At 36.3% G+C, this 27,678-nt stretch overlaps 1 protein-coding gene across 2 annotated transcripts in view; it reads right to left on the bottom strand.

The window, feature by feature from the left end:
• nbas (NBAS subunit of NRZ tethering complex) overlaps positions 1-27,678 on the bottom strand; it is a 353,782-nt gene that overhangs the window by 175,877 nt on the left and 150,227 nt on the right. The window contains exons 34-38 of one of the 2 annotated variants that reach the window (XM_049479822.1): positions 19,992-20,149; positions 16,412-16,483; positions 10,648-10,836; positions 8,454-8,567; positions 7,087-7,210 (exon numbers count right to left, since the gene is read on the bottom strand). In XM_049479822.1, the coding sequence (XP_049335779.1) occupies positions 7,087-7,210; positions 8,454-8,567; positions 10,648-10,836; positions 16,412-16,483; positions 19,992-20,149 (657 nt within the window). The remainder of the gene's footprint in view (positions 1-7,086; positions 7,211-8,453; positions 8,568-10,647; positions 10,837-16,411; positions 16,484-19,991; positions 20,150-27,678) is intronic. The other variant, XM_049479826.1, reaches the window with a different exon arrangement.

Raw genomic sequence — 27,678 nt, 5'->3', positions numbered from 1 at the left:
TGACCAATCTGAACAATTAATACAATATATCTTCTCATATATTTGTTTATTCGCATTACACTGTAATGTCTACATTAAAATCATTTAAACACGTACAGTGCATGTAAACGTACTGTATATAAAATACCTATAGAACCTTTACAGTGTGTAACAAAACAGAAACAAACATATCCATAAGGTAAACACAGACACACTTGTAGGATCAACAGGTTAGGCCTCTGTACTTGTCAGCCCCTTGCCACCGCTGCTCTCCAAAGCCCTCTAATGCCCAGTGACGTCCTGTCAGCTATTCTGGGCTGCTGGTGTATTAGGAGTGTTTCATGTGTCACCCAGCGGCAACAGCTCACTCTAATCAGGAACAACAAAAGCGGAGGGAAACGTGTGTGAGATGGGCTGGAAAAGCGCCAGAGTTGGTTAAGTTCTCCTGTTCTTCGGCGGTGGCACAACCGCAGACAGCCTGACAGCTCCTACTGACACATCTGTACTGAACACACAACGCTTATGCACACACTGCAGACCACACACACACACACACACACACACACACACACTCACAGCCTGAAGAGAAGCAGAGGAGAGAAATTGTTCTGAGCAGCTGGGTGCAGAAAAACAGACTGAATTAAGCAAAGAATTCATTTTTTTGATGATGGCAGTTGGTAGAAAACTGATTTTAGGTTTTCCTGACCTGTTTAAAACCCTTTACTCATCACCCATCACCAAAAATATTATCGCTATCAAAAACAATTGAAATAACAGAAATTGTTAAAAAAAAAAAAAAAAAAAAAAAACTTAACTTGTTAATTGAAACTAATAAAAATAGTAATTAAAAGAAAAACTGATAACTAGCTGGAACTGTACTTAGTGTTTATAAAACTAACTAAAACATACTGAAATTATAGAAAGAATACCCTTAGTTTTCGTAGCTTGCCATCAGCTACCGGAGCCCTGAGAGAGCACACTTAGCCTTGCTCTCCTGTGGGGTGGGTAGGTGGCGATCTCTCCCCACGACACTCCAAAGGGTGATGTCGCTCAGCACAAGGCTGCGTCTGTGAGCTGATGTATCGGAATCGAGTCGTTGCGCTTTCCTCCGAGTGCACTGTGATGCTAATCAGCAATGCAGTTGAAAAAAAGAGGCGGTGGCTGTCATCATATGTATCAAAGGAGGCACGTGCTAGTCTTCAACCTTCTGGTGTTTAGTGGTAGGGGGAGTCCTAATGAGTGGGTTGGCAAATTGACCGTGTAAATTGGAAAGAAAATGGGAAACAATAAAAAAAAAAAATGAATAAAGAATACCCTTAGTTTATATGTTTGTGAATCTATTTATAAGTGGGCAGTTTTACAGAGCTTTGAAATAACAACAGTAAAAACTGAGAGAAAGAAGCAGAATTCTGTACAGGATTAAAATATGAGCCATAGAAAGATAACAGCATGTGGTATTGTTGTGGAAACAGGTGCTACACTATGTGGAATATGTGGAATTTGAGAAGCAGCATAGGAAGGTTAAATGTGAGTACTGTACCGTCTAGACTCTCTGAGTAGCTCCCAGAAAGAGAAGCAACGTCCTTGTTTGGAGCTTCACACGATCACAATCATAAAACACTGCTTTTACCAGCTACCAAAAACCTGCTGCTGCTTAGTACACCAGAACATCACAAGCGGGTCTCACACCCTTACACACTCTTAAACACTCTTACTCACACACCAGAAAACTGTATCTCAGGGTTCATACACCTTTTACAAGGTAAAATTCAAGGCCCATTTTCAAGTTTTTCCAGCACCTTTCAGCTGTGGTAAATGAATGATAACCGTGATTTCTCAAAACTGAGATTCAGCGATAATCAATATATAACTTTTCTCCACACTGCACAGCAGCTATCCTACTGAGAAAAATACTTCTAATAAGTAAATAGCAAGAATGATGGTGTCAGTTTCACAAAATTTAAATACCAAATGTTCTTCACCTTATGTTTACCCTATTCATTTAATTGAGCAGTTACTGTAATATGTCAAATTTGGGGATGAGTTGAGAGCATTTATACATACATATACTCAAAATTATAGATTTGCAGAAGGAGAAGAAATTAAATGAAAAGTTTTATGATTTAAAATGTATCACCCGTTTATAGAGTTTGCTTGTTATACAACTTGATTGGCTCAATAATGAAACTGAGACACAAAAGATCACTAGGCAAATAACTTTCAATCATTTTTTTACTGAAAATGTAGAGGTGGGTAACCCAGGTCCGGAAGGTAAAAATGCAATCCAGGGCTTTTAAAACCAGGACTGTTAAAACCGTCCTCCGATCTCCAGGGCTGTTTGCTGAACTCTGGGCTCCGGCTATCTCCAGACGGAGATCGTCTCGTTTCGTGGCGCTGAAGTGGAGCTAATAGCGGCTCGTTGGAAGACGGTGACACCGTGTTAACAGTACCGGGCTCGGTTTACTGTAATAGTATATTATACTTGTAACCCCGGATTATTACTATTATTATTTAGATAAATCCAAAGCTTGTCTTTTAGCAAAGCTAGCTAATTTTTAAGTGAACTTAGAGACTGTAAAAAAAAAAAATATATATATATATATATATATATATATATATATATATATATATATATATATATATATATATATATATATATATATATATATATATATATACATATACACAGTCTATGAGCAAACTTTATTTGTTGTAAAGTAAATGCAGTTACAATTTCAATTTCCTCCAAAATTCCAGCACTTTTCAGGCCTGGAAAACAAAACGTTAAAATTCAAGCATTTTCCAGGATTTCAAGCACCCATACAAACCGTGGTGTCTATTTTGAAGTTGGTCATTTTGGTCAAAATGATTGAAACCTGTAGAATGTAGTTGGTTCCTGAGTTTGTTTATGAGTTTCTCAGATTGAGATCTGTGATGTGAGTCTCAGTCTATTAGCTATTTTTGTTCCTTTTATTGAGTTTTTTATTATCTTTTTGAATCCTGCACCTCACAAAAAATAATACCAGAACTAATGAAAACTAAAAATACTAATAAAAAAACTAGCAGTCCCACTCTAAAAATATAACAATATATATATATATATATATATATATATATATATATATATATATATATATATATATATATATATATATATATATATATATATAAAGTCACCCTGGAAGATAATAAGAACCATGCATTCAATATATTATGCAGATAGAGATCTACAGCTGGAGCTCTTCTGTCTGCATGTAAATAAACAGAGCCATTAATCCACTTTTATCAGTGTACAACCACGAGCCATCATCCACACTGAGGTCACTCCATACTGACTGTACAAAAACATCAAATATACAGAGAAATAATAAAAGAGAGAGAAAGACAGTGACAGAGGAAAGAGAGACAAACGAGTTATAGAGGAGAAGAAGAGAGAGAGAGAGAAACGAAGTAAAAAAGAGAAAGGAAACTGAAAGACTGTCAGAGAGGAGAAAGAGATAGATGAGAGTGAGAAAGCAGAGAGACAGCAAGAGAGGAAGGAAGATGAGAGTAAGATGAGAGTGAGAATGGAGAGACAACAGAGTGAGAAATGAAAGAGAAAAAAGTTTTAAGAGGGTGAGAAAGAAGGAAAAGATGATAAAATAGGAAATAAGAGAATTATAAAGGAGGGTGAGGGAAGAGTAACAAAAATGAGCAAAGAGGAACTAAAGAAGAAAGTAATAGGAAAAAAAAAGAGTTGGTCAGAGAACAGAGAACAACTGCTCTCTTTATTGTGATTGGAAAAAGGAAAGAGAAGAGAACAACGAATTGGAAAGAAGAGTAAATAGATGGTAAGAGAAGAATAAAGAGAAATGCGTGAGAAACTAAAAGGAGTATGAGAACTGATGAGGAGAGACCAGGAACAATAAGAGAAGGAAGAGAGAGACAGAAAGGAGAGAAAAATGAAGTAGAGAGCAAGGAGAGAAAGAAGAAAGTTAGAAAGCTGAAGAAAAGGACAGAGAGAACGAGATAAAGAAAGAGAGAGAGACAGAGAGAGAGAGAGAGAGAGAGAGAGAAAGAGAGAGAGAGTCCCTGCTTGCCACAATTTGCATTCTCAAGCCAAAGTTCTTCTTTCTTCTCCTCCATGCATTGATTTCCTCATTCAGCTCATCCATCTTGTAGCGAGGGGGGCTGATATTTTGACTAGCCGCTATCTCTCTTGTATCGGGAGGGGACGCGTTATTTACCGCTGTCGACTGACCGTGAGTACACATTAATTAATCAATATGATGTAACTCTTCCAGACGTGCAAGGCCAGAGAACCATCATGCATCACCCAGATGGACAGCAGAGAGCAACAGCGGCCCCCTCGGGTTAAACAGCCCGCCGTCACCAGCAGCGACACTGAGGGGAGGGTCACGGGTGTGGATGGAAGGTGTGGTACAGATATTCAACTAGGGTTACAGAAGACATTCTCCTCCTGCACTGAACCAACAGAGGTTCTATACTTCAAACTTAATTTAGGAATAACTCAAACTGTTTGTACTGCTTTATATTTAATTAATAAATAATCATTCTGGATATAACCTGCAATCGTAGTGTTAAACAAGTGGCCTAAATGTCTTCAGTGTAGAAAACAAGCAAATAGTGTTAAACAGAGGAAAGCCTAATGCGCCTAATTTATGTGTTTTATGCTGTTCTGAATGTCATGTGATTCCATAGGAAAAGGCAGAATGTGTGAATCAAAATGTATATATGTCAGTCACATATAAATACAGTTTAGAATATGGTCACTCGACTAAATCTTATTAACAATATTCTGTGACAAATCAACTTAAAATGCATTCATTTTATATTTGGAGTGAGAGAAACAAATGAATGTGTAGTGTGATAAATGAACACTACCAATCAACATTTGGACACATCTCTTAATTGCATATTATTATTTTTTCTGCATTGTCGATAAATATTGAAGACTTCAAAACTAATAAGGAACAATGAAATTATGAAGTAAACAAAAAGTTTTAAACAAGCTAAAATATGTTTTATACATCAAATTATTCAAAGCAGCATCTTTTGCTTTGATTCCAGCTTTGGCTACTCTTGGCATTATTCTTTCAGTGAGCTGCATGAGTTAGAACCTGGAATGGTCCTCAAATAAGATCCTAGAGATGCTGAGATATTGTTAACTGCTTTTCCTTATGTGCTTTTATATATATATATATATATATATATATATATATATATATATATATATATATATATATATACCGTATTTTTCTGACTATAAGGCGCACCGTATTATAAGACGCACTATCAAAGAACGCCTATTTTCTGCTATTTTTCCATACATAGGGCGCATCGCATTATAAGGCGCGTTAAGTGACACTAGAAAGGGTGCCTATATCAAAGTGAACAGGGGTGGCGCCATGTTTCCCTTCCCCCACCGGGGGTGGTCGCTTGCCGGTGGAGCGTCTCAGTATACAAATCTAGCTCTTTCAAAGTCAAACGAGTGCTGGATATTAATCTACACAGATTCCTCTCCTGAAAACTGTTTATTTGGGTGAGTAACGTGCTTCAGTTTATTTACAGTAAGCTTAGATTTCCAGATGTCCACTAAGGCTTGCTGCACCAGCGTTAGCATAGCTATCCGCTAGCACGCTAGCTAGTCACCTAAACTAGTAAAGTTAACCCAAACTTAAACGACAGCGTTACACTGAGTAATCCTGCGTGTTCTGGTAAGACAGTGAGATATTAGCTAGCGATTCGCCCCCCGTAGCTTGTTTTAACACGGTAAACAAGCAGATTACAGGCTGATAAAACTCACCTCTGAGAGAGTTAGCGCTTAGCATCTAGCTAATGCTAGCCAGGCAAAGCAGCACAGACTTACAGGCCGATAACTCACCTCTGAACGGTGAACGCTTAGCGATTAGCATCTAACTCTAATAATACTGCTCCAGCAGTATTAAAAGTGCTAAATTTAGAAAATACTGATCTCTGAACAGTGAAAAAGCTAGCTAGCTAAGCGGTTAGCATCTAGCTAATGCTATTGCTGCTCTGCACGGAGTGTGTGTTTACTGCTCCTTACACCTGACGGGTAAAATTTAGATAATACTGATCTCTGAACAGTGAATAAGCTAGCTAATGCTATTTGCTGCTCCAGCCTCGGAGCTGCACGGCTCTGGACTCTGTATAGCACTGAAACTCTGTATAACGCTGCACGGAGTGTGTGTTTACTGCTCCTTACAACCTGACGAGTAAAATCCATACAAAAGGCGCACCGTATTATAAGACGCACTGTCAATTTTTGTGAAAATTAAAAGTTTTTAAGTGCGCCTTATAGTCCGAAAAATACGGTATATATATATATATAGAGAGAGAGAGAGAGAGAGAGAAACAAAGTGAAAAAGAGAAAGAGAGAGAGAGAGAGTGAGCCAAAATGGCATCAATCAGCCCAGTATACATAAACCAGCCATACTGTAAAAAAAAAAAAAAACATCTAATTTTTCATGCTTAAAACATTACAGTTCTTCCTTTTGCTGTCAAAAATGACCCACCAGAGCATGGCTATAGGATATCTCTGAAGGTGTCCTGGCACCGAATCATTAGCAGCTGATTTTCCAAAATGTTCCTAAAGTCCTCAATGTCTGTAGGTGGACCTCACAATGAATCAAATTAACACAACAGCACACAAGTAACCATGGCCCACTATGGTTCTAATAATCTACCCATGACTCTTTGGTTCAGATTGTTATATTTGCCCACTTTCTTCATTGTAACATACCATATAACTTTAAGAGCCATTTGTTCACTTTTACCAAAACATGGTGTCCCAAGCCTGAAAGGTGCAACTCTAACTAGATAATCTAACCATCACTAACTGCGTTCACTAACTTGTGTTAATTTAAGTTTTAATATCATGGCTGATCGGAGCATCTTAAATAAACTGGACTGGGCTTATAAAAAGTGGAAAAGTATATCTGATATTATTTAAGAAAATAAAACACTTGGACAGAAATACAAATTTGAAGTGTCAGCACACACTCTGTACTGAATGACTGAGATATTGATCAGAGGGAGATAAACCTGGATAAAAGAGAAGATCTCTGGCGTGTGAACATGTGTTACCTTCTGTTGCAGGGAAGAGATGCTGGCCCTCGCTCTTAGTCTCGGCAAGCTTGCCAGTGCGGAGCAGGACTTCTGCAAAGCCTTCCTGTGGGACGTAATCATACGTGGAGTAGACATCCTCCATCTGAAAGACACACACACACACAAAAAGTGCAGACAAGATAAAGCCCAAACACTTCTGATGCTCAGAGATATCAGATTTTTGTCAGTTCCACTGTGACTGCCTATTCGCATATCTAGACGTGTTGTTTTAGAAGGTTTAACTTCCTTTTTTAATTGCATATAATTCCTCACTCTATTATTATGTTCTTCTCTCTTTACTTTCTGACTAACACTCTTTTCTACTACTCTTCTCTAGATCTTTTTTTTTTCTTTTTTGTTTCTTTTCCCTCACTCTCTTTTATAATTCTCCCATTTCCTCCTTCTTTCTCACCCTCTTCATACTTTTTCTTTTCTTTCATTTCTCACTTCTGAATTGTCAGATAAAGAAATTAATGTATGTTTTAAAAGCGATTTTCTAAAATTGCTTAAGAAATTCCTAAATATTGTCTTAAGACTTTTACACTCCATCATTATTTACCATCAAACGCTAAAAAACTCTTTTTTTTATGCAGAAACAAAAGGCATGGTAAGAAGATTCTACGTACTAATCTATTGGCTTATAAGTTAACTTACTTTACATGCACTGTATACTGTAACCCCTCTGGAAATAGATTAAATCAAAAATAAATAAATAAACCACAGGTCAGCAAAAAAACAAAAAAAACAGTAGGGGATCTGTGGAAAGCGGCTATGACAATGGACAGAGCTTTTCTAAGGCAAGCAGCATTATTGTCTAAAAGGTTTACAAGTTGCACTATCAATAAATGTCTATTTTCTGGTCTATTTTCATACATAATTATAAGGTGATTATAAGGTGTATAAAAAGTTTCTTTCAAAGTAAAATGCTGCTTAGGCTGCTCCAGCATTGCTAGAGGGGTAAGCAGCAGGCAAAAGGCTAATAATACTTACCTCTGAATGGAGAAAGAGCTCCATTCAGCTTAGCACGTTTGGCGGCTAATGCTAATGCAGCTGGAGAACTAAACTGAAACTCCTGTATAATGCTGCACTTTAGCAGAGTGGTTTTACTGCTCCTTACAACCTGACTGGTAAAATTCATACACAAGGCGCACCGGATTAAAAGGAGCTCTGATTATATTTGGGATTTTACGTACACCTTATAGTGCAAAAATACAAATGTTATTATTTTTTTTTTCCAACACAGTTATTTACAGTGCATAATTCTGTGAGTTTAACACTTTTTTTTTTTTTACTTTTGTTCTAAAAATAAGAAAACAGAAAATAAAGATACACTGAGATGTACTAACTGGACTGACGTAGGGATCCTCCAGCAACTCCTCATAGAAAGGGCTGCATCCCTGTTTCTCCACAGCAGCGTTCTCTCCAGCCGCCCCGGTGCGGTGAGAATCCGACTCCTGACCCTGAAGAGAGACAAAAAGCTCGTCAAACACTCATAAATCATTTACACAGCATCCGCACATCACATTTCATCAGCCCGTATACCAAGCCAAGGGCAGATCCCCGGCTCACGTTAGCCTTCAGAGATATTTACTACAGAAGAGCGTTTAAAATACAGTATTCTTATTGGTGCTGGTAGTGTGGAAACTTTCAAGGAGATACAATGGAGTGTGGGGAAGAGTCGAGCACTCGGAAATGACCAAATCTCACCTTTTCTCACAGTGAAATCTTCAATGTACAAGTGCTGCTTTAGTCCAGTTGTAACTGTATGGGGACATTTTTGAACATGAACTCATGAACTAAAGTGAATGGGTTCGGTGGTGACGTTACTGATGCTTATCTGCATCTAATGTTTGTGTTTGGAGGGAAAAGTGGGTTTATATGCAAGAGGAAATGTGAAAACAGTCAGGTTTACTGGAAGACATCTTAAGCCAAGAGAGGAAGGAAGTGAATACATACATGTTCATAACATTTTTTACATAATTATTACCTAATTTGATTTATATTTATTCATAGTAGTGCTGTCAATTGGTTAAATAAGTGAACAATATTCTGTGATTAATCAAGTTAAAATTCACTCCCCTTCTCACTGTTTTTTTTTTTTTTCTCAGCATTATTACTATTATTATTTTTCTAGATTGTAGATTAATATTAAATACATACAAGTTATAAAGGAACATAGTTTGGACATACACCTTATTGTTTTTTTATCATTTTATTATTTTTTTTAATCCTACAGGAACACATTTGTACTAATGAAGTAGATTTAAGAGGCAGAATCAGGAATGGTTCTCCAACTGTCTTCAAGGAGTTCTAGAGGTGCTGAGATCTTGTTAATGGCTTTTCCTTCACTACTCAGGTTGGGTTTTTATATGTCTTGTCTAGATGTCTGTAAAGGCCAAACACTTTTTACTCTGCTACTTAACTGCAAGTGTATTCCTTCATAGTTTTTAGTCTTTAATATGAACCTATAATGTTGTAAATAATAAAAATAAAGAACCAATATTAATGAGAATGTGTGTCCAAACTTTTGACTAGCACAACAAATGAGAAAGATACAGAGTTAGATATAAGATTTAATCCATATTCCAGCATTCATAAAAATAAGTCATCTTTCTAGATTAAGCAGTAGCAACACTGTGTTTACACTGCTAAACCTGCTAAACAAAACAGCTAATACATCAATGGGCTCTGAAAAACAGTAAATTACATGAGGAAGTTGGGGACAAACTTGGTAAAATTATATATATATATATAAAAAAAATGTATATTATTTATAGTTTCTTTGATTTTACCACATTTTAAACCTCTGGAATATAATCCAGATGAAGATGGATGATCACAAGCCATCAAACCAATCTGAACTGTTTGAATTATTGTACCAGGAATTGCATAAAGTTATCCAAAAGCAGCGTGTAAGACTGGTGGAGGAGAACATGCCAAGATGCATAAAAACTGTAATTAAAAACCAGGATTATTCCACCAAATATTAATTTCTGGACTCTTTATGAATACGAACTTGTTTTGTTATTTCAGCCATTTCTCGTTTTCTGCAAATAAATTATCTAAATGACAATACTTTTATTTGAAATTTGGGGAAAATGTTGTCTGTAGCTTATAGAATAAATCAACAATGTCCATTTTACTCAAACATATACCTATAAATAGCACAATCAGAGAAACTGATTCACAAACTGAAGTGTTATCTTAATTTTTTCCGGAGCTGTATATTTCCCATCTAGCCACTCACATGAAGCTACCAGTGCTGGAGGATGAAGTCTAACATATGCTTCCTCATAATTATATGAAGCCAGTCAAACACATCTGTTCAAACTGCTACTAACTGCTGGAATTATGAAGAACATAGAGAAATAGAGAGTTTATACAGCCTTTAGGAACATTTGAATATGAGGATCAAGCGGAACTCATTACAGCTTCAAAGAAAACTTACAGGTGTATCATCAGGAGCACACCAAATGAGAAACACACATGCAGTCAGTGAATTAGCTATGCATGTTCAGTGTGTGTTAGTGTGTGGCTTACATGCAGTGGGCGGAGGTAGTTAATAGACTCCTTCCACCAGTGTGAGTCACTGACAGCAGTGAGAACAGCCTTAGTGGTCAGTGTGGTGCTGGTCAAGACCTCCATGGTGCGAGCAGTGGTCCTCTGAAGCAGAGCTGCAGGCTGAGCACCTCCCAGAGACCCTCCACTAACACTGACAGAGACAGCAGCCTGATACAGACAAACACACAGCATTTAAGCTCAAAGCCAGACAAACACACATAAACACACATACACACACAATATTTTCTTTTACATATTTATCACTTTTATATGTTACTAATTAATCAGACAGCCGGACTAGCTCCTGTCTTACAGTTAAACTGGGGGGCATCTTATTCTGTAGACTTTTTTCAAGTAGATTTTTTTCTCATTTGCATCATATGTGGTGCCCAAAAGAGCAATTGATAAAATATATACATACATACATATAAAGATAAAATAAAATAAAACGGAACAAAATCTAACATAAGAATAAAATAGATATCAAGATAAATACACATAATATAAAAAAAGAATGACTGGGAGATTGAGATTACACACCAATCAAGCATAACATTATGACCACCTTATCTATCTTATCAGCGCAACTGAGCATATAGGAGAAAATCTTTATACCCATGCTATAGTTTGATATGTACAGTGGAGCTTGAAAGTTAGTGAAACCTTTAGAACTGTCTATATTTCTGCATAAATATGATCTGGAACTGTGGTCGACCAACAAAGATCACTCCAAGAGAAAGCTATGTACAGTGGCTTGCAAAAAATACGGTATTTAAACTCTTAGAACCTTTTCACATTTTTTTTCGCTGAACAACCACACACCTAAATGTATTTTATTGAGACTTTAAGTGAAAGACCAACACAAAGTAGCACATAATTGTGAAGTGTAATGAAATGGTAGGTGGATGTTTTTTTTTAATCAAATAAAAATTGTGACATGCAAAGTATTCAGCCTCCCTTTATCAATACTTAGTAGAGCCACGTTTCACTGCAATTACAGCTGCAAGTCTCTACCAGCTTTACACATCTGGAGACTGAGATTTTTGCTCATTCTTCTTTAAAAAACAGCTCAAGCTCAGCCAGGTTGGATAGAGAGCGTCTGTGAATAGCACTTTTCACGTCTTGCCACAGAAGCTCAGTGTGATTTAAGACTGGGTCATTCTAACACATGAATATTCTTTGATCTAAACCATCCCACTGTAGCTCCGGCTGTATGTTTAGAGTCATTGTCTTGCTGAAAGCTGAATCTACTTCAAGTCTTTTCCAGCCTCCAACAGGTTTTGTTCCAGGATTTTCCTGTATTTATCTTCATGTATCTTCCTATCGACTCTCACCAGCTTCTCTGTCCCTGCTGAAGAAAAGCATCCACACAGCATGATGCTGCCGACACCAGGTTTCACAGTGGGGATGGTGTGTTCTGGGTGATGAGCAGTGTAACTTTAGTCTCATATGACTATGTGGCTTTTGGCAAACAGCAAATTAAACCTTCTTATGTCTCTCTTTCAACAGTAGTTTTCACTCTTCCATAAAGGTCAGATTTGTGGAGTGTACGACTCCTGAGTTGTCCTGACGACAGATTCTTCCACCTGAGCTGTGGATTTCTGCAGCTCTTTCAGAGTGACCATGAGACTCTTGGCTGCTTCTCTGACCAGTGCTCTCTTTGCTCGGTCTGTCAGTTTGGGTAGATAAACATGTCTTGGGTTGTAGAATATTTTTCTATTTTTGGAAGAACAGTGAACATTTGGATGCTTAAAGCTTGGGATATGTTTTTTTTATAACCTAACCCTGCTTTAAACTTCTCCACAACTTAAATTCTGACCTGTCTGGTGAGTTCCTTGGTCTTCATGAAGCTGTTTGTTCACTAGTGTTCTCTAACAAACCAATGAGGTTGATACAGAACAGCTGTATTTATACTGAGATTAAATTACACACAGCTAGAAAAAAAATTGTAATCATTTAAATGGAAAAAAAATACATTTATGTTTGTGGTTGTAAGGTGACAAAATTGGGAAAAATGCAATGCAAGCCACAGTACGTTAGTTATGACTAAATATAGAGAGCTTAGTATGGATCTGTTCAGATGGGGAAAGGCTTAAGAACCATGTTTAAGTGTTTTCAAGCGTCGGTGGTCACGATACATAGCACAATCAAATCTTATATACTGTGGAAAATCCTAAAGGTTGTTGTAGGATGCCAAAAGTGAAGCCCTGCTAGAAATGTAGAACGGGTGTCCAGAATACAATACTACACTCTAAGACACTACAGGGGCCAACGCACATGGCTAGTCTCAGTGTACGCCAGAAATTACCTGAATTCTGTGGCCAGGTGGAAACAAAATGAAGTTGTTTGGAAACAGAAATGTGTCTTTCATTTGGTGAAAGAAAAGAGAATCATTCAGTCTGAAGAATACCATGGCCACGGTCAAGCAACAAGGTGGAAATACAATGCTTTGGGGAAGTTTTTATTTATTTTTTTATTTTTTCTGCCAGTGGGCCAGATAACCTTATCAAAGTAAAATGCATCATGAGAAACGAGAACTATATTAAGATAAAAAACATCAGGCAGACCGGAGAAATATCCGGCCTCGGGAAGTGCTGGACAAGTGTGCAGGGAAAGTTGTCAAAAAACTCCCACACAAATCACTGAGCAATATTTTGGAGTAGCCTAGAAAGAGTCCAGACTTGAACTGCACTAAGAATCAGAGGTGGAAACTAAAGAGTGAAGAGATCAGGAAGATTTTTAAAAAAGAAGTGGAGATCCTCACAATAAAGTAGTGCTGGGCGATAAAACGATATCGATAGTTATCGAGGAAACTATATATCGCGATAAGTCGGGGCGAGAAATTCGATAAACTAAATTTTCTATTTCCCGTTTAAGTAGCGTTGTGAAAAGGCGCAGCACGAGATCAGGCAGCACGCTGAACTGCTGCTCAGCCCAGTACAACCCCTCCCCTCCCCTCTCCACCATCCCCCTCCGCCCCACCCCCCGAGCCCCTCCACTCTGAACTCCTCACATAGCGGCTCCTTCTCTCCCATTTACTGGATAAACTTCATTTATACTATTCAGCGGCGCTACACTGGAAAACTCACCTTTTAAATATGAGGCATGCGTCTCCAAGATATTTAGAGAGGTGAGCTTGTTCAGATTTCTGAAGGCAGGTAAACGCTGCTCTGTTTGCTGCTAGTTAGATTAGCTTGTCTCCAGTTTAAAGTTAGCGATGTTTAGGTGTAAAAGGGATCTGTGCAATCTGTCATCATTAGCTAAGATGCTTTCACTGCTTTTTACATTCTAATAAACTAATGGGTAACGCACGTTAGCCGTGTTAATCCACGTTTCGTGTAAATTAAGGTTAACTTCAGCACGAGTGAGGGGTTAGTATATAAACACACAGAAAGGAAGCACTTTCCATCTTTTTTCCTAACTCTCACTGTTTCTGTTAGAAAACCCTGAGGGCAGCATTCTCCTCTGTCTTTGTGTTTTATAGTTTTTAACAGATAGAGAGTCTGTTATGCTGGATATTTTACTAAATACAGAAGATTATATAATCTGTCTAGCTGTATTTGAACTGAGCTAAACATTGCTGTTACTGAACTGGAGTTTTAAATACACTTAAGTAATGTAAGTCTAGTCTACTGAAAGCCAGTAATGTTAGTATAAATCTGTACTGCAGTAGAAGTGGATCATTTCAGAAACTTGACTTTATTCCTCCCACCTCCATTATAGGCCACTTTTTTTTTTAAATATTTAAATGTTAGCTTAATTTAAATGAAAAAAAAACTAAAGGCTCTTATTTAAAAAAAAAACATAAGCAGTAAATTATCTAAAATTACAACAAATAGAAAATAGAAAAACAGTAAAACATATGTAATACATACTTTTTATATGACCAAAATTAAACTAGACTGAAATCTGACTAAAACTAATAATATCCGATAGACTAAAATGTAACTAAAACTATTATACATTTTAGTGAAAAGACTAAGACTGTATCAAAATCACCTGTCAAAATGAACACTGTGATATACTCTTGTATTTTGCTTTATGTAGTTGCCTGCATTCAGGGAGGGGAATGATCTTTTGATTAAATATAATTTTATAAAAATAAATAAAGTGTTATTGCAATTTAAATTAAACAGACATATAATGTAAAGGGTCTTACATATTTTTTAGTTTATATATTTGTCCCCTTTTTAAAATTAATTTAAAAGCTGTACCCACCTGGCAAGATGTTAACATCCTAGTGTCTGTCCACAAGGCTCTGAGCCTGCTAGTGATTTTGTCCATAACTCCCTTATTCTGTCACTTCTGAGTAAAAAAGAAACCTTTAAGTGTAACAGAAAGTGATTTGATTTATATCGTGATACATATCGATATCGGCTGATATGAAAAACTATATCGTAATAAGATTTTTTTCCATATCGCCCAGCCCTACAATAAAGTGGTAAATCCCAGTGAAATCCCATTGACCAATTAAAAGAGGTTAGAAGTGTGGTTGCTATGATGGCAAACAAAGGCAAAGTATGATTAAATTTGGACACGTTTTCTTTTTAATAGCTTTGGCTCATTTTTTATTATTATTTTTTTTATCCTTCTAATAGGGATATGCAAAGACAAGAACTTGACAGTATATTGCATATTACAGGGGTTATAATGCAGGGGTTATGATTTAATATACCTTTATATTTTGTGATACAGTGAGCAAGGAGACATTTTCTCCCCAATTTACAACACCAACTATCCAACCCACTCATAAGGACTCCGCCTATCGCTAATGATGCCCCAACACACCAGGAGGGTGAAGGCTAGCACATGCCTCCTCTGATACATGTGAAGTCAACCACCACTTCTTTTTAAACTGCTGCTGATGCAGCATTGCCAAGTAGCATCACAGCGCACCCGGAGAAAAGTGCAGCGACTCGGTTCCGATACATCAGCTCACAGATGCCTTGTGCTGTAGACATCACACTTGTAGTGATGTGGGAAAGAGAGCGCCATCTACCCACCCAAAGAGAGCAAGGCCAATTGTGCACTATAGGGGCTCTGGCAGCTGATGGCAAGCTACATGAACAGGATTCGAATCAGCGTTCTCTTGAATTAATAATAAAAAATTAATATTCATACAATATTGTAAAACAAAATGTCATGATACTCCATCATATGAGTATTTTCTACATCCCTACATTCTGTTAAAAATTATTTAGCATGGGTATAAAAATATAATATAAACCTAATTGTATAAAACCTGCTTCAAACTCACAGTATCACATAGTCATGTACACGTGCTTCCTCAATATATCTCAGCTCACCTCATCAATACTTCACTAATTACTAAACTACTAATTTAGCCAACAAACAGAACATGGCCACATGGCTCACAGCCACACACACACACACACACACACACACATAAATGTTTAAACAATTTTAACAGTGTGCCAGTGCCAACTGTGAAGCCAACAGCGGAGCTCAAAGGCCATCACATTTACAATGTATAAAACACACACACACACACACACACACACACACACACACACACACACACACACACACACACACACACACACACACACACACACACACACACACACACACACACACACAGGCACAGACCCATTTACAAACACACACACACACACACACATGCGCACACAGGCACACGTGCACACACGCACACCTTAGTGCACCCAGCTCACGCCCAGCTCTTAAACATTAACCAAGTGAATAAACAATTATTGACTGCTACCTGATCCGTATCTTCTCCCTCTGCCTTGGCTTGAGAGGGGTCGATCTTGTAATTCACTGCCTGGTAGAGAATCTGTTCATAATGACAGAAAACAAACACACAAATCTCACATACAGAATTTATCCTATGTCACAGTTAACAAACAAACAAACAAACAAATAAAATCACTCTTTTAAATATGTTTATATAATCCCAGTATATACAGCTGTTTAACATGTAGGAAATATGCAGAATGTTAGCGTTCGTCAGTGAACTCTCAGTCACTGAATCTGAATCTTATAGAACAGCTTTAAGATGTGGTAGAACTAGTGACAATCAAGTCAAAAAGGGTCAGAAACTAAAAAACATGTTTCTTTATGTTTTAAGAGCAAAAATGGCATCTGTGTAGCGTGTTCCTCATGAATTATTGTTGACTGTATGTAAATATTGTTTGTACCTGTAATGAGTATTAAAGAGGATATTCAGTAACACTTCCTATGAACCCTGTATTCATAATGATACATGCATTCATAATGCATTATATGACATGCATAATACCTTATAATGGCTGTAATAAGCCTGTATAACAGCTCGTAAGTACTCACAGCGACATTCATAACACATTTTAAACTACAAGTATAAGGGTTTATAAAGGGAGAGCTTATAATGCCTTATAATATCTGTTCATACGAACATTGTACAATGTAGTGTTGTAATGCAATATAACACATATTTGGCATATTTTGCATATAATGCATTATAATATGCAGCTATGATTTCTCAAGTTAAGCTTTTAAAGATGTGCATAACACATTATAAAGCCTTATATATAGTCATTAATGACTTTAAGTGAAGTGAGTTTTCATATGCTTTTTAAATGTAAAGTAAATTTTATTATGCCTCACTGTAATGTCTTATAAAGCATTATGAGTGCTCTTTACTGGCTTTAGGTGAAGAGTGTTTTAAACGTGATGTAAATGTTATTATGCTTTAATGTAGGTATTAGAAAAGGCATTTGAAAACACTTTATGAATGTCATCTTTATTAGACTCTATAACTACATTCATAATATATTATAATGCATTCATAAGGCATTATAAACATGGCTATATCTATTTATAAAAATGCATAACCCACTATAGCCATGTTTATTAAGCATTATGACTTGTGATCATAACACATTATAAGCTATGCTTATGATATACATGTTAAAATAGTATATATTTATCGTTAAAAATCTAGTCCCACAATGAAAGTCTGTCACTTTACTTAAAACGCACAAAGACCTGTTATAATACATTATAATTGACTATAATTAATATTATATTCAAGACAAGTATGATTCATGAGTGGTTACAAATATATTTATAGGATTACTGAGGGTGTGTTTGTAAGTTGGAAGCTTTTTTAGTTATAATACAGTCTACAAGCTAGGACTGAGTTTCTTGGTATTGACGTATAACATGTTATAAACACAGCTATTGATGCATTATGATCACCGTTCATAGCTATGATGAATTATAGAGTTTTATAAATATGAATAGCCATGTTTATAATGCCTTATAAACGCATTATAATGTGTTATAAATATGTTTATAGAGTCTTAGAGATGACATACATAGAAAGTGTTACCGAAAACACACTTCACTTAAAGCCAGTTTTTATAAGCATTATAAGCCCTTTCTTTATAAACCCTTATACATGTAGCTTATAATGTTTTATGAATGTCACTGTGAGTACTTATGAGTTATTATACAGGCTTTTTACAGTCAATATAAGGTATTATGCATGTCATATAATGCATTATAAATGCATACAAAGGCATTATGAATACAGGGCTCACAGAAAGAGTACCGGATATTCTAATAAGGTATGCATAGTTTAAACCACTAAATTAACTGATATCTGAAGTACATAAAACCTACATAAAAACTAATATTCTAACAGGAAAAAAAACTGTTAAATGACTAAATCATGCCTAAAACTGTTAAAATAAATCCATCACTTTTATAGTTGAATAGTTTGACTTTCAGAGCCCTTCATGGCCCTCTATGGTATAATTAAATGTTAACAATTGAGTGCTAGCTTTTTTACATTTCATTTTTAATTTTTTTTTTTGTTATAATGAAGAGCATGCTTTGGCATTCAGCTGAAAGCAGACTGCCACGATCCCGTGTTGAAACGTGCGCGCAGGCGGGAAGAGAACAGACGAGGGGGACAGCGTGACTGAGAGGAATAAAGAGAGACCGAGTTCAGGCATTCTTCACAAGTCCCATTTTAGATGCAGAAAGGCTTCACAGCAATTCCTATTTTTATGAGAGAACACAGCTACACAAAGAGACGCGAGCGTGAGAAACAGGATCCAGTGCTTTTCTGTAGTAAAACCAGGGTTTTGAGAGGCTGTAGACCAACCTGGCCTCCGCTCAGCACATATAGACTCACACTGTGTTCAGATCAGAAGTCTGCAGGATAAAGCTTTAGCAGTAAAAAAAAATAAAAAAATAAAAATTCAGAGCAGTTACAGCTGGAACCATTAACACTCTCACTACTCATTTCAAATTCTAGAATTTAATAGACTTAAAACAACCCATCTGCACACATCCAAATCACTACATCATGACGACATGTGCGTCATGAACCATAATCTGAGGCTGCATCTTAAATAGCTCTCTAGTGCACTGTGTAAGTAATGGTCTACATGTCCAAAAAGTGTCTGGGCACATTTTCTATATTAGCTCTATGCTAGAAAAACTGATATTTGCCAAATTATGGAGTATGTTATTGTTGAAAGAATATGAAGGAGTTTTGTCCAATCGTACACTGTTTTATTTTCAACTAAATAAATAATTTGTGCACTATTTTAACCAATATACTGCAAGATCAATATGTTGTCCAGTTTTTCTCTCAGCACAGCACACCAAAGGCTCTGTGATGCTTTTTCATTCCTGCCACTCTGGACACAAAAAAAAAAAAAAACAAAAAAAAAAAAAAAACAAACAAAAAAAAAAAAAAATATATATATATATATATATATATATATATATATATATATATATATATATATATATATATATATATATATATATATATATATAAATAAATAAAAGGGTCTGAAGCAAAAAATAGAGGACAATTCTTAGTCAGTGATTAATAACACCCCCTATAGAAATGATTAAATTTTGTGCATGCTTTTGTAGTATACGTTATATAAATGTATGTTTGAAATCTACTAGCAACACTTTTAAGTGCCCTATTTACATAGCAGATGGAAGTAGGCATGTCATTAGTGTAGGCTTCATATCAGCTTTCATATTTAACTAACAGTTATTAATACAAGCATGAATAATGCTAATCAACTTTAGCTTAAATACCTCAAGAATCTAGCACCAACAGAGTCCTCACTATTCTACTGATAGTGTTACTGGATGCCTAGCTAAATCTGAATAGTTTTAGATGCAACTGACAAACAAATCTAAAAACAGGTTTACAGTTTCTCTTCTGACCGTGGCGCTAATGGAGAGCAGAGTAGTGCTAATTAGCCCTGCACACGTGTAAAAAGCCCACTTATAGCCACTGTAGCGCTGCTGTGAGATAAACACACCTGTGTCTGCAGAGAGCTGGAGGCCGCCAGGAGGTTCTGGATGTTGGCAGGAGGGCAGTGTGTCAGAGCGAAGGCCATCAGCTCCTGGCGGGACGACAGTTGGGCGTAAGTCTCGCACTGACCCAGCTGAGCACACACATCCCAACCTTCACTGTAGCCTGGAGACAAAGAAACACAATATTTAGTGATTTATTTAAATTACATGTATTTAATGGGGCAATGCTGTTGAATAGAACTGTGCTGAATGGCGATATCAGAAAATAAATGTATTCATTTTAGTTTTATTGTTGTTTCAGCCTTCTTTTCAGAATAAACAAATAAGTAAATATATAAAAATAATAATACATTTGTTATTAGACCTATTACACTGCCACAGTCACGCACAGAAAACAACCTTGAGAGAGATACTTTTCAGCAAAGTAATTACACTGAGATTTAAAGTGCATCTAATTACAAAATCTCTCTGTTTACAGATAAAGTAAACCTTCAAAACACAAATATAAACACTGAGTCACTGCCTAATATCTTTTTAGCATTTATTAATTCCACAACAATTTTATCATGTTTGTCTTATGATAATCCTAGTAGTGTAGTTTCTAGAAACAATATTCTGCATAAATCTGACTTAAAATCCTCACGCCTGCTATAGAATCTGTAGTTTACAACACTAACTCCTTCGTTCCTGTCTATGGACAAATCCCGGGCCGGAACTACAATCCCCAGCATGCCTTCGCCAGTGTCACGTGTCCGGAATCAACCAATCCTGTCTCACTTTCACATTAATTATCTCTAAAATTATAATTTGTCTTTAGGTGTTAGTACTTTTGTCATGTATATGACCCTATCTGTTTGTCATGTATGTTGTGAAGTATTGTCCCTGTTTACCAGCAATATACTGAGAGTTTACTTTCTGTTTGTATTTTCTATGTATTACACGTTTGCTCTTTTGATTACGTTTTTGCCTAGCCCTTCTGCTTTGTTTGTATTTGTGTTTTATTGGTTTGTTGAACGCTGCTTTTGGCTCATGGTTTTATTTTTGGTTTGTGATTTGGCTCTGATGTTTTGGCTCATTCTCTGTCTGGTTTTGATCCATGCTTGTAATACAACTACTCTTCGTTTTTTGGTCCCTGTATTAAAGTCTCATTTGGTTTTTCCCATGAGAGTCTGACTCACAGACAAGACAAGTCTTAAAACTAGATTAAGAGGACTCAAATGAGTTCCTAAAAATTATTAAAAAATGATCATGTTTTCAATTGTTTAACAGGGTTGTTGTTATCTAGTTAGGATGCGTATGATGAATATCTGCAGCAATGTATATTTACACTTTTAGAACAATATTTTTTCCTAACTCAGAATAAAGCCAGCAGTGACAAAAATACAATATAAAGATCATGGAAATTGCTGCCAAAGAGTTTCAAGTGTTTAAAGCTACAATTTAGGTTTTCAGAGAATCTCACCACTCAATAGTCAGGTCTTTAGGTTATGTTAGAATCATGAGATAAGATAAGTAGAATTCCTGACTGCAGATCAAAAACTTTGTCCATTGTAGTTTTGATATCCAATATAGGTTTTAAGATCCAAGCCAACCTTCAGGTGTACTCCTCAAGTTCAATTTATATTATTTATTTATTTCTAATGTTCTTCATTTTTTTCTCCCCAATTTAGATGTATAAAAAAAATAGCTATTGATGATGGATGGCATAGAACCCCTTCATATATTAATTAAACAATGCTAAAACTAAATAGGAGACATTTCAAACTCTAACTAACCTAACCTAGTTAACAGAGCTACAGTATGTGTGCATAACCTGCCTCCAGGAATCCTCCAGGAATGAGACATATGCCTCAAAAAAGTTTGCTGAATTTATTCCACATATTTTGCACTGAGTTTTGTTATCAAATGATGGTGCAGATGAACGTATGCTAAAAGTTGCTTTTATTTCAAACTCCTTTGTGTGAGGCAGAGTGAGGGGCTCAGGTTAATACTGATGCTATATGGTTATGTATGTTCCGATTAATGGTCAATAATAAAATGTATTAGGAATATTGTAAGTTTTTAAGATTTTTTTTAGTTTAGTTTTTATTCATTGAACAAAAAGGCTAATACTTGTCATCATAGTTTTTGTTTTTATTTAGTTCTCGTCTTGTTTCTGTCATGAAAAATTATTCATCAACCAATATGGTTTGTCATACTTTTCGTTAAGAAAATTAACACTGCATGGTTTATTCTCACAGAATAAACACATTTTGGTGCACATGGATTATTTTCCTGTATGAAAGTAAACCAAACCAAGGGGGAAATCATCCAAGTTTATAAACTTCTTATCTGATTCGGACTAGACCAAACCATATATAGGTGTAAAAAACACCCTAAATCTATGTCTGAAGTCCAGTGAGTCTTTAGCTATACATGTCAGTGGAATACTTTTTTTTATTTTTTATTCAGTGGCTTTGGAGGGGTCGGGGGTGTAATCTAATCCATCTGCCCTATAATAACAGCCCACCACTGCAGGGGTCTGGGTAAGAGTTCTCATTCTGCCACCTGTTAAGAGTGAAAGATTCAGTGGTGATTGTGCTCTAGATTTTCACCTCTCTCACTCACTGTGCCCCACCCCGCATCTAATGATATCTTTAGCTCTCCTCATCCGTCTTTCTAATCTTTAGCACTGCGTGTGTGTGTGTGTGAGAGAGAGTAATTAGGAAATGGAGCAGTAGAAAGGCTAACCTATTTTCCACTGTGCCATTATTGGGGCTCAGAGACTGCTACCGATAGCAATCAGAGATTACCACTTTCTCTTTTTGCAACCCGGCGCTAATCTACCCACTGCTGCGCGCACACACACACACACACACACACACACACACACACACACACACACACCCACCAACACACACAATCACCCCCACACACACGTACACACACATCTGATTCTTACTGATGGCCAGCTACTACAGAAACACACACATACAAACATCTATCTATCTTCTCATCCTATCTGATTCCAAAGAGCCAGAGTCATACACACACCCAAACACAGACAGTGGTGATGAAGATCAGTAAGATCTGATTTATTTAGAAGGAAATGAAAGGCAAGGGGGTCTGCAAGAGACCTTATTTGAATAACCAAACAAATAAATTATTAAATAAATAAACAACTAGATACAGTGGTGCTTGAACATGTGTGAGCCCCTTAGAATATTAGTATATTTCTGCATAAATATGATACAAAACAACATTGTACGTCAACCCAGTTTAACAAATTAGACAAGTATTATACATTGTAATTTATTTATTAAGAATAATGATCAAAAGTTTCAGATTTGTGAGTGGCAAAAGTGTTTGAACCTCTAGGATTAACACTTGTGGACACTGTGAGTGGACACCCTGTTTTGTTTAAAGAACTTGGATCTATCAAAGAAGATTTCTGATTTGTGATGGTCATCAGGCCGGAATAGGTTGTGTAACAATCTCTGAAGAGTGTGTACACAGATTGTGTACAAATAGAGGAAATTCAAGACCATTTTTAAACTCCCCAGAAGTGGTTGACCAACAGAGATCACTCCAAGAGCATGACATGTAATTAAAAGTCGGCTAGGTTACACACAACCCCAGGTTAACTTCTAAGCAACTGAAGGCCTCTCTCACATTGGCTAATGTTAATGTTTATGAGTCCACCATCAAGAGAACATTCCACAATAATGGTATACACGGCAGTGTTGCAAGGAGAAGGCAACTGCTCTTCAAAAAGATCATTGTTTTGATCATCATTTTTATATTTTTTACTCAATAGTTTCATCAATATAAGATATTTAGTAGGAAAATAGGGAAAGTATGACAGCAATTAGTGCTGGGGCGCCAGTCATATCCTGAGGGGTAGAAGACTGGTTTCTGATATAATTACTTTTTAGGCACTTGATAACCTAAGCATCTGACTTTTGCTCTTGTGTATAATCAACAGTGATGTTTCCATTGAATGCATAAAATCATGTATGTTACTATGTGTGTGATTGAACTGAATAAATCTTCATTTCTCTGAACCTGAACTCAAAAGTATTTGTTTTGTTTGATAAAGTACGATGAGAGAACCAATACTGTTGAGGTTAATGGCAAAACAAAACCCAACAGGGGGGCTTTACTTCAAGCACCACTGTACATAAATACACACATCATAGAAAACATGTCTTACAAAGTACAATCAATATTATTTTATTATAGTCTATTTATAAGACTCTTTAACTATTATATCAAAAGAAATGGCCTTACGATACTTTCACACCTATCTTTATTCCAGACAAAAACAGCAGGTGTGAAAGATGCTGTTATCCAAAATCAGCAGTTTGCAGAAGCCATTATATAGTATCTATTAGGGGTGGGCAATATTATATTGCATACAATATATCGTGACACAGAAATATTGTGATATTTAAAATTCATATAGTGATAATAGGGCTGTTCTGTCTTAAAAGTAGTCTATTATTTACTGTGAAGCTTTAGGTGTATTTATTGTATAATTGTTTGCAGTTTATATGCATGCACTAAATATTCTGCAATATTTTTTGCTGCATTATATTATTTTATGCTATATTATTTTTTTTGCCACATTATGATTATACTGTTATACTATTATACTATATTCCTGAAATGAATGAACTATTTTAGTTTTCCTATTTCGCCAAGTATACTGTTGTCGCAAAAATACCCTGAAATATTGTGATATTATTTTAGAGCCATATCGCCCACCCCTAGTATCTATTAAACCATAAAAGAAAAATAAGGAGCTCAAATCCGACTTTCCTTAGCATGCAGACACATCACGGGTACATCCTGGGTACAACATGGGTAAAACAGATTACACTGGTTATTTCTGTATCTACTGTAATGGCAGATTAACCCTTACTTGTACACAGAAATAAAAGGAATTAAAAGAAAATCTGTTATGCTCATTTATCTGTGTTATCTGCATGCATTTAAAGGGGGTCGGATTCTGGTAGGGAGGCAGAATCTGGCACAACACCTGGAAAGTGACAATATTCTACAAACCAATGAATGTATAGTATAGGAAGAAATAATCCATTTAGCTTATGACATGATGGCAGTGAGGTTCTATCAGACAAATGTCTTCTCCCTTGCCAGTGTATCATTTCTGCACAGTACACTTAAACCAGCAGCTACTGTAAAGGCCAAGTCATTTAGTGTCATTTAAAGAGTGAACGTCACTGTGTGTAATTCACCTTGACCAACTTTGAAAGCTTTAAGGCTCTGGCCTTTCCATTAAACACTGACTTATATGTAATGTCCAAACTTCTGTCCACAGGGTCACATAAACGGCTCTTCAGAAGAAGAACTGGGGCTATTGACCTTTCAGCCTAATCAGATTAAATTAGCCTTTTTTATATAACTCCCCAAAGGGCCAATACTGTAGACATCCATCTAATCCTTCCTCCCAATCTCCTTCAAGAAGAGCAGACAAAGCAATACTTTAACTCATACAAAGGTACACAAAGTTTTACCACAAATGTTGTAACCACAAATTAGAGGCTAATTGACAAACTGAAATTTTCTTTTTTTTTTTTTTTTTTTGTATAATATCAATAGTAAAGCCCTCAACCCTAGGAGGGTGAAGACCAGCACATGCCTCCTCCAATACAAGTTCATTTGACTACCAACTACTCTTTTTACCTGCTGCACAATTAGTATGACTGCAGCTTTTGAGTATTTTAGTAATTGAGTATTCTACAGAGAATTCCTATGATTTAGCTTAGTTAAAAAGCTAATTAAAATACACAAGATAAAATAAGACATTTTACTTTACAAGGCATTAAAACATTAATGCAGACATGGACAATACAACTAAAAATCAACTAAAACTATAAACAAAATTAATTCTATAATTAATTAAGAATTATAGTACATCTAAAATGAATCAGATAAAATGCTGACACACAATATTAATAATAAATAATAATATATATAATAATAAAACGTGTGTCAGATCCTGAGAGCTCCATTGTGTAGGGATAAACTACTGAATTAACTCTGAGCTGATGTATTTTGTTAGCTCAAAATAGATTTTCTCCATCGATAAACTGAAACAGGATATTTGTAGAGCAAATTTCCATGACTTTTCCAAAACCTTCTGGGTATTTTTATTTTTACAAAACTTAACTAGGACAAAACTTATCTAGGTCAAATTCCATGACTCTTCCAGGTTTTTCATGACCATACGAACCCTTTTATAATGAACATTGAAGTTACTGTGGAGGGAAAGAAAAAATAATAATTTGAAGGAGAGTTTAGTGTTGAATGTTTTCCACAATAGATTTATCATGTATTTCTCACTGGAGAGCGATGACACTGCAATTTCTGGAAATGGTAGGACTTATTTCTAGCTCTTTCTAGCCACATATATGGTTTATGCTGATGTGTTGAGGCATTTTTGAGTTATTAAGCTGAGAATACTCGGCGCCTTCATAAGCGTGTTGTGCCATATTAAAAGTAGTCTATATCTGATATATATATCTGAAATACCATGCTTTGAACCATACAAATTAAATAAATTACTCCATGATGATCAACTGTTCTCTCAGACTCTGGATGCTGATGGCAAGCAGCATGACTTGGGATTCAAACTGATGATCCAGTAGAACGTTGAAGCCCTCCTTAAACCTCATCAGCTTTTGTGTTTTTTGAGAGAAAAACTTCACTGTAAACAGTATTGTTTATCTATATCATAGACTGGGTATAGCTGGACAGAGCATCATCTCTCAAAAGTGAAGCCACCACAGGTCGGGCGCCCCCTGCTGTTCGGTTTCAGAAAGCTGTGTAACCCCACCCATCCCCATAGGTTTCAATGGCAAAACAGACAACATTCAATCACGTTTTTTTTCCCCCAATTTACTGTAATTCTTCCTCAATTGTTTAAAAACAAAACAGTTGGTGTAACCTCTGCATATTGTGTCAATTTTTTATATCCCCACAGAATTAGATTTTTAAAACGTTATTTAGTTCTTTTCAAAAAAGGTGTGGTTATTGTAAAAGGGCTGCTTATGGGCGGGACCAATAACAGACCATCAGCTCCGCTCCGCTCTGCAGCCTGTGACCGCGAGGCAGCCCTCAGGAGCGGGGTTATTTAAATGAGTAGGCTGTCTCTCCACAGTCTTTCTCCCTCCTCTGGTCTCTACTGCGCAGACTCGGGTTTCAGGATCGCCAACATGGCGGAAGATTTTGGCTTCATTTTCATTGAATGAATGGGAACGGCGACACGGCGTCCATCTATTTTTTAAGGTCTCTGATCTATATGACATATAAAGCCTTGAACTCCATTAAATAATACAAAGTTGTCTCTCTCTCTCTGTTAACTTTGTAAAAAAAAAACACACACAAAAAAACACCATAAGAAAAAGTAAAAAGGACTCTAGTAGTTCACTTCTTTTTTAAGAACCAGTTCATGGTCCTCTACCTTGTCCTCTCCCCCCTGCTAGTTTTAACCTCTGTGGTGCTCAGTCTCAGTATGATTCTGTACTAATGATTCAGTTCACTCTAGCTTTCAAAGGAAGTTCACTATTTCAAGCTTGTTAACCGCTGGATAGAGGTATAAGTGGATTTATTCTCCACATCTTGCTCTTGTTTTGTCCAGCAGAGCAAAATAAAGTTTTGTTTTTCTTTGCGAATAACCATGTCACGGTG

Source organism: Astyanax mexicanus, chromosome 1, assembly GCF_023375975.1.
Source record: "Astyanax mexicanus isolate ESR-SI-001 chromosome 1, AstMex3_surface, whole genome shotgun sequence".
NCBI classification, from domain to species: Eukaryota; Metazoa; Chordata; class Actinopteri; order Characiformes; family Acestrorhamphidae; genus Astyanax; species Astyanax mexicanus.
This window is presented reverse-complemented; position numbering and strand designations above follow the sequence as displayed.